The 14,023-nt window shown below is 39.3% G+C and overlaps 1 protein-coding gene across 1 annotated transcript in view; it reads right to left on the bottom strand.

Moving 5' to 3' along the window:
- The window catches only part of RUFY2 (RUN and FYVE domain containing 2), a 42,182-nt gene extending 28,661 nt beyond the window's left edge, over nt 1-13,521 (bottom strand). The window contains exons 1-6 of the mRNA XM_023754632.1: nt 13,390-13,521; nt 12,386-12,559; nt 7,559-7,676; nt 2,771-2,872; nt 445-568; nt 185-246 (exon numbers count right to left, since the gene is read on the bottom strand). Of these exons, the coding sequence (XP_023610400.1) occupies nt 185-246; nt 445-568; nt 2,771-2,872; nt 7,559-7,676; nt 12,386-12,559; nt 13,390-13,477 (668 nt within the window). The 5' untranslated portion in view covers nt 13,478-13,521. The remainder of the gene's footprint in view (nt 1-184; nt 247-444; nt 569-2,770; nt 2,873-7,558; nt 7,677-12,385; nt 12,560-13,389) is intronic.
- Between the last annotated feature and the right edge of the window lie 502 nt (nt 13,522-14,023).

Genomic DNA, 14,023 nt, shown 5'->3' on the forward strand with positions numbered 1-14,023 from the left:
TACTAAAGCCTCCTTCCAAGTGGTTTTTGCTTTGTAAAGCTTACAAATGGAGTGAAAACTAAACAAAGCAGGAAATACACACAAATAAAGGAAATAAAAACCACATGATAAATAGATGGACCTCATACTGATTATAAAGAGCTACATAAAAAAATACATGTGAAGTAACTTATGGAAATCATACCTTTCTTTATTTCCAATATCATCTTCATTCTTTAAATACATGGAAAAATCAATCACTCCAACCTGAATTTATAAATAAAGTTATTTCTATTTAAAGGGGAGAAATATCAGATGTACCTTTAACATACAAATAAATTTCATTCTTAATTTTCCTTTACTGTTTAACAGCACTGTTTACAACTTATAGAGTAAGACCTGTATCAAAGCGGAGCAGTGCAAACTGCAAACACTCTGCATTGGGTACTAGTCACTTCTACTTACTTGTGAGTCTAAATCCTCTCCCTTTACACACAGATTAGCATCTATCACATTCAGGCCAACCAGTAGCCCAACAATTACTGCTCCTTCTTCTTCCATCATTAGTGCATGATATTCATAGAATTCACTGTGAAAATTAAATAAAAACCGTAAATCACAAATTTATTTCAAAAACTAAAATTTAAAATCTCAGCACCTAATTACAAACATGGAACCAAAAATATTAGGTATCTTCAAATTAGCCTTTCTATATGTGAATAATTTAAAATTTTTGAAATTTAAATGTCTATGCAGAAAACATAAAAGACAGACTGAAGGATACAAAATTGAAAAAGAAATTCTGAGTGAGAGAGAAGAAAAGCAGAGAGAGATCAAAAGAAAAAGAGGCATCATTGAGGCCTAGAATGTCTCAAAAGACTGTTACTGATATGATTACAACACTTTTTATTAGAGTTGAATTTTCAATTCTAGGATATAAGACCCTTGGGAGAAAGACTAAGATAAGGAAATGAATATATGAAACATTTCAAAACCCATGTTCAAGTCAGTGCATTTGAAATGTGTATTGCAAATGTTCTTAATAAATAACCAATAAAAGATACCTATGGATATCTATATTCTTAAAAAAATGTTCAAATAAGAGATCTGTGAAAGAAACTAGACAGTTTAAAAACTAATACTTGAGCCCTAGCCAATTTTGATCAGTGGACAGAGTGTCAGCCTGCGGACTGAAGGGTCCCAGGTTGGATTCCGGTCAAGGGCACATGCCTGGGTTGTGGGCTTGATCCCCAATAGAGGGTATGCAGGACGCAGCCAATCAATGAGTCTCTCATCACTGATGTTTCTCTTTCTCTCTCCCTATCCCTTCCTCTCTGAAATCAATTAAAAAAATAAATAAATAAGATATATTTTTAAAAAACACTCTAATACTTGAGCCCTAGCTGGTTTGGCTCAGTGAATAAGAGTGTTGACCTGCAAACTGAAGGGTCCCTGGGTTCAATTCTGGTCAAGGGCACATGCCTGGGTTGCTGGCTCGATCCCTGGTGAGTGGCATGCAGGAGGCAACTGATCAATGATTCTCTCTCATCATTGATGTTTCTCTCTCTCTCCCTTCCTCTCTGAAATCAATAAAAATATTTTTTAAAAAAACAAACTAATATTTGACAATTTATATTCAAAGAACTAGTTATCACTGACTCATGCCTTCCTCAAGAAGTCCAATGTAGCCGAAACCGGTTTGGCTCAGTGGATAGAGCGTCGGCCTGCGGACTGAAAGGTCCCAGGTTCGATTCCGGTCAAGGGCATGTACCTTGGTTGCGGGCACATCCCCAGTAGGAGATGTGCAGGAGGCAGCTGATCGATGTTTCTCTCTCATCGATGTTTCTGGCTCTCTATCCCTCTCCCTTCCTCTCTGTAAAAAATCAATAAAATATATTTAAAAAAAAAAAAAAAAAAGAAGTCCAATGTAGCCCTGGCTGGTGTAGCTCACTTGGTTGGAGCATCATCTATGCACTGTACCAAAAAGTAGCAGGTTCGATACCTGGTTGCAGGTCTGATCCCTGGTCGGGACACTTGGGAAAGGCAACCAATCAATGTTTCTTTCTCTCTCTCTCTCTCTCTCTCTCTCTCTCTCTCTCTCTCTCTCCCCCTTCTTCTAAAATAAATTTTTTTTAAAAAAAATTTTAAGTCCCTTGTATAGTATTTAATCACTTCAGAATATTATTGAGAAATTGCAGGTGCTTAAAGTATAGTCATTCTCATTTACAAAATGGGAAAACGAAGATGAACTAGAGTCACAAGTAAAACCAAAGATGACAAAATTCTCCCAAACATCAGACAAGCACTCTAAAAGAACAAGGGTGAATTGAGGGGCTCCCATGGGCCCCACTCCCTTTAAGAACTGATTATCTTACTTTGAAAGTCTGTCGTAGGCACTTGGCTTTCAATTTAAACTGATAGTTTAAAGAAAGCCCACAATACAGTCAAAGCAGAAGTTGGATATTCAAGATCTAAAAAGAGATCCCTTGAATTAAAGCCCCAAATTTCACTATATATTTTTATTCATAAAATTAACTGTAATTTAGAAAAAAGATGTATATTAGGCTTAAAAAAAGGAAACTTAGAAATATAAATTTCTTCCTTATCATTTTTTAAGCTAGTTCCTAATCAATGTTACATCTCCACCATGGTTTTCTCACTCGTTTCGCTCCTCCCTGTGTTTATGCCATCTTGTATTTTACGAGTCCTTTTTCACATCTTTAATGCTTTTTGGGAGACAGGATATCAATGAAATAAAAAATGAAAATGAACATGACTTAATGGTACTAACCTCAAGAGATCCCTTTGAATAATTAAGCAACGAAGATAATCAGCCATTTTTTTCTGCATGAGGGCTAAACGAAGCCATGCTCTTGCACGACCCAGGGGAGTCCTGAAAAGTAAAACCAACTGGTAAGAAAATAGTCCCAGCCCAAAGAACATAAACCATATGTTCTATCTCTGTTGAGGTACATTAATTTTTTAAAAAGGCAATTTATCATAGTTTTGTCTGTTTCTATAGTTTTAAACTAGCTTCTTTGAGCATGCAAACCAATCCCTGTGAGCTATTTAAATCTCTAAGGTAAATTTGCACCTATAGGACGTCTAGGTACCATTTAAAGCTTTGAGATAAATGACTCTCTAAAAAGTGAGAATATTTCTACAAGAAATATTTTTTCAGATGGACTGAGCCTTCTATAAAAAGAATATGCAAAATACATCAATAGGCAGTATAATGCCTTCAAAAAATAATTAACACTGTAGCCAAATGTAAATTATCATGACTGGTAGGACTCGATTGAGCTTCGGTCCAATGCACCCGGAAGTCACTGGTTCAATTCCGTGTCAGGGCATATGCCTGGGTTGCAGGCTTGATCCCCAGTAGGGGGCGTGCAGGAGATAGCCGATCCTGGTTTTGTTTTTTTTGTTTTGTTTTTAATTTATTTAAAATTTTATTTTTCAGTTACAGTTTACATTATTAATTTTAGGTGTACAGCATAGTCATTAGACATTTATATAATTTATATAACATATGAAGTGATCCCTTGATTAAGTCTAGTACCCATCTGACACCATCATTATTACAATACTATTGACTATATTTCTTTTTTTTTCTCCCCCAGCCTCCCCTACCCCCCAGTGTCTTGTGTCCATTGGTTATGCTTATATGCATGCATACAAGTCCTTTGGTTGATCTCTTACCCCCCACAACCCTCCCCAGCCTTCCTGCTGTAGTTTGACAGTCTGTTTAATGCTGCTCTGCCTCTGTATCTATTTTTGTTCATCAGTTTATAATGGTCTTTATTATCCATAAATGAGTGAGATCATGTGGTATTTTTCTTTCACTGACTGGCTTATTTCACTTAGCATAATGATCTCCAGGTCCATCCATGCTGTTGCAAATGGTAAGAGTTCCTTCTTTTTTACAGCAGCATAGTATTCCATCGTGTAGATATACCAGTTTTCTAATCCATTCATCTGCTGATGGGCACTTAGGCTGTTTCCAGATCTTTGCTACGGTAAATTGTGCTGCTATGAACATAGGGGTGCATATATCCTTTCTGATTGGTGTTTTTGGTTTCTTGGGATATATTCCTAACAGTGGGATCAATGGGTCAAATGGGAGTTCCATTTTTAACTTTTTGAGGAAACTCCATATTGTCTTCCATAGTGGCTGCACCAGTCTGCATTCCCACCAGCAGTGCACGAGTGTTCCCTTTTCTCCGCATCCTCTCCAGTACTTGTTGTTTGTTGATTTGTTGATGATAGCCATTCTGACAGGTGTGAGATGGTACCTCATTGTTGTTTTGATTTGCATCTCTCGGATGATTAGTGACTTGGAGCATGTTTTCATATGTCTCTTGGCTTTCTGAATGTCCTCTTTTGAAAAGTGTTTATTTAGGTCCTTTGCCCATTTTTTGATTGGACTGTTTATCTTCCTTTTGTTAAGTTGTATGAGTTCCCTATAAATGTTGGAGATTAAACCCTTAGCGGTGATAACATTGGCAAATATGTTCTCCCATGCAGTGGGCTTTCTTGTTGTTTTGTTGATGGTTTCTTTTGCTGTGCAGAAGCTTTTTATTTTGATGTAGTCCCATTTGTTTATTTTCTCTTTAGTTTCCAATGCCCTAGGAGCTGTATCGGTGAAGAAATTGCTTTGGCATATGTCTGAGATTTTGTTGCCTTTGGATTCCTCTAGTATTTTTATGGTTTCCCGTCTTACATTATTCTTTTTCATCAATGTTTCTCTCTCTCTCTCCCTCTCTCCTTCCCCCTTCCTCTTTCTAAAATCAATAAAAACATCTTTTTTAAAAAAGCATAACAAAGCTAAGAAGGTGCCACACTGGTAATTAGAGAGAAATCACCAGGCTTCTTGCTATTTTTCAAATGTTTCTTTTAATCAATTGTCCTTAAATATTAAATCTCATACCTCTCTTATCCAAGTTCTATCATTTATAAAGATAAAAAAGCAGCCCTAGCAGGTTTGGCTCAGTGGATAGAGAGCCGGCCTGTGGACAGAAAGGTCCCAGGTTCGATTCCAGTCAGGGGCACATGCCCAGGTAGCGGGCTCGATCTCCAGTAGGGGGTATGCAGGAGGCAGCCGATCAATGATTTTCTCTCATCATTGATGTTTCTATCTCTCTCTCCCTCTCCCTTCCTCTCTGAAATCAATACAAATACATTAAGAGAAAAAAAAAACACAACATCAAGTGTCACTATGCTGTACACCTGAAACTAATACAGTACTGAATATAAACTGTAATTGAAAAATAAAACTGTAAATTTTTTTAAATAAATAAAAATAAGAAACATCAAATGTAATATCACTTGCTATTTAATTCTAAAAACTGGGTTTGAGCCTGGCCAGCGTGGTTCAGTGGTTGAGCACTGACCTATGAACCAAGAGATTTGATTCCTGGTCAGGGCACATGCCCAGGTTGCAGGCTCGATCCCCAGTGTGGGGTGTGCAGGAGGCAGCTGATCAATGATTTTCTCATCATTGATGATTCTATCTCTCTCCCTCTCCATTCCTCTCTGAAATCAATAAAAATATTTTTTTAAAACAAAATAAAATAAAAATTGGGTTTGAATCCTGACTCTGCCATTTATTAACTATAATTTCTCTAACCTTTATTTTCACATCTATACACTTATTATAATAATCTGTACCCTAGAAGACTGATTTAAGCACTAAATGAAATAATTCATGTAAAATAATTATCTTATTACCCTGATGCAGTGCTTAATAGTAGCTGCTTACTGTATATCACTTGATTAAGTATAACTTGTAAACGTTTAGATATTGTGATAGCCAGAAAACACTACCATATTCCCTATAACATATAAACCCTAAATTGTAAACCTGTCTAAAAGAAAGCAAACTGATGATCTGACAGGAAATGCTAAACATAAAAAAGTTATCTCATTTACAAGAATTAAGATATACTAAAGGGAGCTCTTACATCTTAGTCATATCATGACAAGTGTAAGATCTCTGCCTTAAGAACACTTTATGACTGCAAAAATTTCAACAATCGTGAGTTATTAGCTAGGATATTCAGCTTTTAGGACATTTCATATACATTTGTCGAGTGAAACAGGCAGGGAACCCTATAGGTCCTAATTTTCAGAGAAAGAAAGTAATTTGCATATGTCTTATCCATAATAATAAAAGCGTAATATGCTAATTAGACCAGACATCCTTCTGGACGACCTTCTGGACGAAGCCACAGCAGCGGGGGCCAAGGCAGAGTCAGCCGCCGCCGCAGCGTGGGGAGCCCCTTGCACAAATTTCATGCATCAGGCCTCTAGTGTTACATAAATGGCTTATCTGAGAACTCAGAACCTCCTGAGCCTTTGCCTGGATTTAGCCTAATCAGTCTCCAACAAACTGTTACTGTTACTGACTGACTGCCTATTACTGCAAAATAGTTTAACACTCAGGAAACAGAAATGCATAATTGACACATCCTACCTTAAAAGGACTTGCAACTTCGTGCATTACAATGCTGAACTAAAATCCTATATAATAAAAGGGTAATATGCAAATTGACCCAATGGCAGAACAATTGGTCGCTATGACGCACACTGACCACCAGGGGGCAGACGCTCAATGCAGGAGCTGCCCCCAGCCCGCAGCCCCCGATTGCCCTATCGGGGCCTGCCGGCCAACCTCTTGGTCCCTTCCCCAAGCAGGCAGGCTCCGATCACCCGATGGGGAACAGGGAACTGGGGGTGGGTGGCGGCGGGAGGTAGGGCTGGCTGCCAGGGAAGATGACCCTGATCGCAGGCCAGGCCTAGGGACTGTATTTGTGCACGAATTTTGTGCACTGGGCCTCCAGTAAGTGATATAATAAGGAATGACTATAGTGATTAGAGTATTTAACACTTAATTCTTACTGACAGGGCTAAGAAAAACCATAAAAGAAATGAAATCTGAGATGAACCATAAAGATTGAAGAGAATTTTATTAGGAGAGAATGGAAGAAAGCTATTTAAGGCCAAGAGAAGATAAACTAGAACAGTGATGGCGAACCTTTTGAGCTCAGCGTGTCAGCATTTTGAAAAACCCTAACTTACTCTGGTGCCGTGTCACATATAGAAATTTTTTGATATTTGCAACCATAGTAAAACAAAGATTTATATTTTTGATATTTCTTTTATATATTTAAATGGCATTTAACAAAGAAAAAGCAACCAAAAAAATGAGTTCGCATGTCATCTCTGACACGCGTGTCATAGGTTCGCCATCACTGAAGTAGAATGTGAGGTACTTTTAAGGAACAGTAAATATACTTCTGTGGCCTGGCTAGTTTGGCTCAGTGGATAGAGTGTCAGCCTGCGGACTGAAGGGTCCCGGGTTCAATTCCAGTCAGGGGCACATGCCTGGATTGCAGGGCTAGGTCCCCAGTGGGGGGCGTGCAGGAGGCAGCCAATCAGTGATTCTCTCTCATCATTGATGTTTCTACCTCTCTCTTTCCCTCTCTCTTTCTCTCTGAAATCAATAAAAATATTAAAAATAAAAAATATATATATACACTTCTGTGGTTAGAAATGAGCAAGTAATAAGATTCCTTACTTAAGACCAGGTAAATCCCGGACACTGGCCCCTATTTCTTCTGCTTCTGGGTACAGCTTCTCCACCAGTTCCAAAGGACCCCAGATAGTTTTATTATAACTCAAAAATGATTTTCTTACTGAAAAAAAGAAAATATGATGAATATGACTTCAACATATGTATATAACTGTACTAACTTCCTTTGAAATATTTAGTTTCAACATTTCTAACAACATACAATTATTCAGAGACCTTACCTCTTTAATCACCACAGCCCTGTTGATCAAGAAGAGCCTGTTAACCAGGATCCTGATATTTGTCCTTATCAGAAATATGCAGGCAGGTAATTACGGTGAAAAAAAAATACTGTAATAAGGGCTCATTATTTACCAGTACCAAAATAAAGGCTGATCTTTATCAGTTTATTAAGTAAACCAGGACAAAAGTCACTTTACTTTTAAACATGTAAAAATTGTGGCTTTACTTTTCCTTTTATTTTCTTCTGAGGTTTGGGTAATATAAAACCATGAAATCACTATCCATTTCTTTCTTAAGACTGACCAGCTCTCCTGCAGATCCCGTGTGCCTCTAACATGCACCAGCCGTGGACAACCACAAAGATAGGCAACTTTTCCTTGGGGGAGAAAAATCAATCGGCACAAAGTAGCTTTAAAGTGATTCACCAAAATAAGCCCATGACTATTAGGACATGCCTCGTGTTATCCTTTGAAGTAAAGGAAAATAAATTCAGAAAAGAGTTTAAAATTTAATTATTTTGGCCATCTTTTGGCAAATTCCATTTCAGCAGGTTGGGGGGAAATAAAAATCTAAGTTTCTGCTATTTTTTAAAATACAAAGGAACTTTTCAAAAAGACTGATAGTCAAGAACAGGCAAAAATGTGGGGAAACAAACACATTCACTGTTATTTGATAAATTAGTGAAACCTGCATAGATGCCATTTGCTTATTTTGACCCAGTAATTCTACACCTAGGAATTCTAAAGAAATCCTAGCACATGTGCACAAACATATATACCCAAAGATGACCTTACAGCACAATTTTAATAGTAAAAAACTGGAAACTAAGTGTACATTAAGAGGAGAATACTTAAAAAGTTATGGTGTGCCCTAACCGGTTTGGCTCAGTGGACAGAGCGTCGGCCTGCGGACTGAAGGGTCCCAGGTTTGATTCCGGTCAAGGGCATGTACCTTGGCTGCAGGCACATCCCCAGTGGGGGGGTGCAGGAGGCAGCTGATCGATATTTCTCTCTCATCAATGTTTCTAGCTCTCTATCCCTCTCCCTTCCTCTCTGTAAAAAATCAATAAAATATATATTTTTTAAAAAGTTATGGTGTACATATACAATGAAACAGTATACAACCACTACAAGTGTGATAAGGACACTTACATAAATGGCGGACTGAAAGGTCCCAGGTTCGATTCCGGTCAAGGGCATGTACCTGGGTTGCGGGCACATTCCCAGTAGGAGATGTGCAGGAGGCGGCTGATCGATGTTTCTCTCTCATCGATGTTTCTAACTCTCTGTCTCTCTCCCTTCCTCTCTGTAAAAAATCAATAAAATATATTAAAAAAAAAAAAAAAAAAAAAAAAAAAGAATTCCCTTTAGGGAGGAAAATGAAGGGAAACTGTGTTTTTGCTCTATGTGCTTCTAAGTTATTTGATGCATGTACAAAAAGAGTAGATTTCTCTATTGACATATTTTTTAAATTATCATAAGCCTTTAATTAAAAAGTGGAAGCTAAAAAACAAACAAACTCATAGATACAGAGAAGAGACTGGTGGTTGCCAAAGGCAGAGGGTAGGGGTGGATAAAATGACTGAAGGAGCCAAATAAATCATGGGGATGTAATGTATAATATGATGACTATAGTTAGCACTACTATATTGTATACAAGAATTACCATAATTAGACCTTCAGTATGTGTAGAAGTGTGTATGATGATCACATTTAAGAAGTATAGCCCAAGCAGCATGGTTCAATTTAACTATGAACCAGGAGGTCAAGGTTTGATTCCCCAGAACACATGCCCAGGTTGCAGGCTCGATTCCCCAGTGTGGTCCGTGCAGAAGGCAGCCAATCAATGATTCTCTCTCATCACTGATGTTTCTCTCTCTCTCCCTCTCCCTTCCTCTCTGAAATCAATAAAAGTATTTTTTAAAAATTTAAATTTAGGTCTTTACTTTGGGCAGAGAAGCCTATTACTCTCCCCCAGGAACTCCAGGAAAAAGAAGCCATCTCACCTTAAATTAAATATATTTATACATCGAAAAAAAATTTTAATTTAAAATTAAAAAATATATATGACTAACCACCTCAATAATGAGACGTTGCTGCATTTTAATAGGAGACCCTTTTGAGTATTTCCTGATGAGTTGCTCTTAGCTGCCAATCTGACCCACTTTTGCTGCTTCTAATCTTCTCTTCAATGTATACAAAACATAAGCTACAAGAGGAAAATAAGTATATAAACTTAAATAATACTGTATTGCTCTGGCCGGCTTGGCTCAGTGGATAGAGCATTGGCCTGCAGACTGAGGGGTCCCGGGTTCGATTCTGGCCAAGGGCACATGCCTGGGTTGCGGGCTCCATCCCCAGTGTGGGGTGTGCAGGAGGCAGCCAATCAATGATTCTCTCTCATCATTGATGTTTCTATCTCTCTCCTTCTCCCTTCCTCTCTGAAATTAATAAAGAAATATATTTAAATAAATAAATAAATAATACTGTATTATATTTGAAAGTTGCTAAGAAAATAATCTTAAAAGTTCTCAATACAAGAAAAAAACTTGTAACTACATATGGTGATGATGTTAACTAGACTTGTGATCATTTCACAACATATACTAATATCAAATCATTTTGTTGTATAACTGAAATATGCTACTTGTCAATTATATCTCAATAAAAATAAATTAATAAAAAGTTTAAAGAAAAAGAAATGAGTACATTAATAACGTCACATAGGGTTTCTCAAATTTTGGTGCCAAGACTCCTTCTCAGTTTATTAAAACCATATTTAGATAAATATCCTCTTTTGCTTTTTACATTAACCCACACTTTCATGCACCATAGTCAGAACTTCTAAGCCATCCTAACCTACTCAGGCTCCAAGTATAAACAAAAAGCCAAGCTTCTTTTGCTTTATAATAGTCACCTTAATATAACTTATATAGCCCTCTACACAGATGCTGATAATATGAATTAAAGACCAAAACTGTCAACAACTGTTATTAGAAGTGCGGGAAGTCACCACTTGCCAATACTGTCAATGCACCAAGGAACTCGGAAGGCCGATGGACCTTGGACAGTGGTCGGCAAACTGCGGCCCTTTGAGTGTGGCTCTTCCACAAAATACCACGTGCGGGCGCGCACGTATAGTGCGATTGAAACTTCGTGGCCACACTCAAGGAGCCAAAGAGCCACATGTGGCTCGCGAGCCGCAGTCTGCCGACCACTGACCTTGGGCATTAGCAGGGCTGCGGCTAAGCACCGTCTGTTGAGATAGTGGTGGCTCAAGGCAATTCCCTAACCTGATAATCCTTTTACTGTTTACCAAACCTTACCTTTGATAGCCTGTATGTATGCATTGCTAAAGCGCAAATGTGTATTCAAGTAAAAAAAAATAGACCAGGCCAGAAGTAGGTGTGCGTCTTCAAGAAAGAGGCTCCACCTGGCCCACAATGCCTTCTAAATCCGTATTTCTTGTATAGTATTTTCATTTGTGTGTTGGCCCCTCCTTCAGGTCCTGAACCCCACCGCAAAGGTCATGGCAAGTAGTTATTTAAAGTGAAAGAACTGGTATTACACAACATATGTTAAATAACTAAATATAATACAAATATTTTACACACATTATTCAATATGAACTGTATAGAAGAATATTCACTATTATCATTGTTTTCAGGGAGCACTCACATTTCTACAATAATCCAATCCAGAAGACATGCTCCCATGCACTAAGGAGGTTTAGATTTCAACAATCAACTATTTTAATTTATTTTATATATATTTTTTTATTGATTTCAGAGAGGAAAGTAGAGGGAGAGATAGAAACATCAATGATGAAAGAGAATCATTAATCAGCTGCCTCCTGCAAGCCCCCTACTGGGATCAAGCACGCAACCTGGACATGTGCCCTGACTGGGAATCGAACCGTTACCTCTGGTTCATAGGTCAATGCTCAACCACTGAGCCATAACAGGAGGGCTCAGCAATCAACTATTTTAATGTATTTGTTCAATAGGGCTCAAACTAATAAGAAGAGTTCATATCAGAATCACCAAATTTAACATTTTTAAAATAATTCCATAAATGTCCTAGAACAGTGATGGCGAACCTTTTGAGCTCAGCGTGTCAGCATTTTGAAAAACCCTAACTTAACTCTGGTGCCGTGTCACATATAGAAATTTTTTGATATTTGCAACCATAGTAAAACAAAGATTTATATTTTTGATATTTATTTTATATATTTAAATGCCATTTAACAAAGAAAAATCAACCCAAAAAATGAGTTCACGTGTCACCTCTGACACGCGTGTCATAGGTTCACTATCACTGTTCTAGAAGATGGAAACCAATTCAGGGTATGTTGAAAATTTTAAAAATTAAATATGCTTTTTAACCAAACACAATCAAGTAAGCATTTTCTAAGACCACCCATTTCAAAACATAAAACAGTAGGACATTTTCTCCCAAAACCAACCCACCGAGTATTTTAAAATATAAAGTAACAGTAATTATGGCCTCAAAACCACCACATTTCTAAGGATGTTTAAGATTGGGGGAGGGGGAAATGATCTTAAAGTTAATTAATTTTTAAAAATGATACCTTTAAGACCGTGTTTCAGACAGTGTTCCATAACAACAAAGAACTGCTGCAAGGGGGGATAGTCAGAATCCAAAGTGCGGCCAAAGCTGAGAGCAGATTCAATGAGTCCTTTGATGCTCAGCTTAGCCATGTTTAACAAGTTCGCTCTCTCTACAGCTGTGGGGTCTTTTGTAGCTGAAAGCACAAGAAAGGAGTCCAACTTCATTTGCAAGACATGACATTGAACAATATACTAGTACAAACCCTTTCCTTCCCTATAAAACCAACGGCTGCTTGCGTTTCCTTGGTGGACAAATTAGTCTTCCTAACTGACCTACAACTTCTCTTTATGTCTCTCTCACATGCGCTAGAGAACTCTATCATGCCCACTCCAGTCCTAGTTAATGAATTATCCCCAAGATCCTGCAAACTGGCTAGTCTCTGGTATTTGTTTTACTTTCAATGTACCCCTTTTCAGGGAGAATGAGCTTTTGTTTTGCTTTGTTGTTTTTTTCATGAATTTCTGTAGAGATAAGTTTAGACTAATAGACAACATGTTTAAGGGTCTCATGCAAAAGGTGGCTAGCAGGAACCATCCAAAGATGAATTCCAAGGGAAAAAAATAAAAAAAAAGTTCAGAATTATATTGGCAACAAAATAAAAGGTAGTTAAAATTCTAAGATTCCAGTATCACGAGTAACAACCATGACAAGTATATAAAAACACACTGAGAAATAAGGGGATACAGGGGAAGCCACTCAATTTCCACTCATTTTAACTTGTTTTTTCCATTACAACTTTCGGCCTGTGTTGCATGACTCCTTCCTTTTCCCCGAGGAAATAAAAACGGGGTCCAACCTCACAGGGAGGTTCCCGCGCACAGCTGATTCAGCTGAATCACAAGTTAACCGAGACATTTCACACAACTGATCCCAATGGCTATTTTCGGTTGACAAAAAGGTATTTTTTTCCTTTCCCCCAAACTGTATTCCCAGCTTACTCAGAAATTCAGATGCTACCCATACTCTCATCACTGCTGTGAGGGGCGGGAGTATGGTCGGCACACCGATGGCAAAAGTGCGGAAAAATAAAGCACTTGGCAAAGCGGCCCATCCTCTGACAGGTTCACTGCCCGAGGCAACCCAGCGCCCGTTTTTCCTTTTCCCTGAACCAGAAGTCGGGGCTCCCAGGGACCCCGCATCCTGCTCTGACCGCAGGCAGGAGCCGCCCACGGCCACACGGGCCCGGGCCCCGCCCGCAGGCGGGACTCTCCGCACCATCTCTCCAGCCGGCACGGAGCCAGGACCCCCCTTCCCCCGGGACGAACCCCCGGGTGTCGCAGAACCGATGGGAAGTCTCCCTCGTTCTCAGCAGCGCTCGTCACCCTCCGATGCGACGCCCAGACAAAGGCCCTTCGCGGCGGCGGGAGGGAGGTCGGTGCGGTGGCGCCGGCGGCCACCGCGGAGGAGCGCTCCCCCCGGCCCCGCTCCGCCCCGCCCCGCCTCGCAGACGTGGCCCCGCATCTTGCGGGCCGGGAGCCCCTTCCCTGCCTCCCCATCTCCCCCCAGCAAGGCTGTCCACAGGCTCGGGGGACCCCAGGACCCCCGCGGAGGGCTCACCCGAGCGCTGCGGCCGTCGCTGCCCCCTCCCCCCACCGCC

Source organism: Myotis lucifugus, unplaced genomic scaffold (genome assembly GCF_000147115.1).
Source record: "Myotis lucifugus unplaced genomic scaffold, Myoluc2.0 scaffold_62, whole genome shotgun sequence".
NCBI classification, from domain to species: Eukaryota; Metazoa; Chordata; class Mammalia; order Chiroptera; family Vespertilionidae; genus Myotis; species Myotis lucifugus.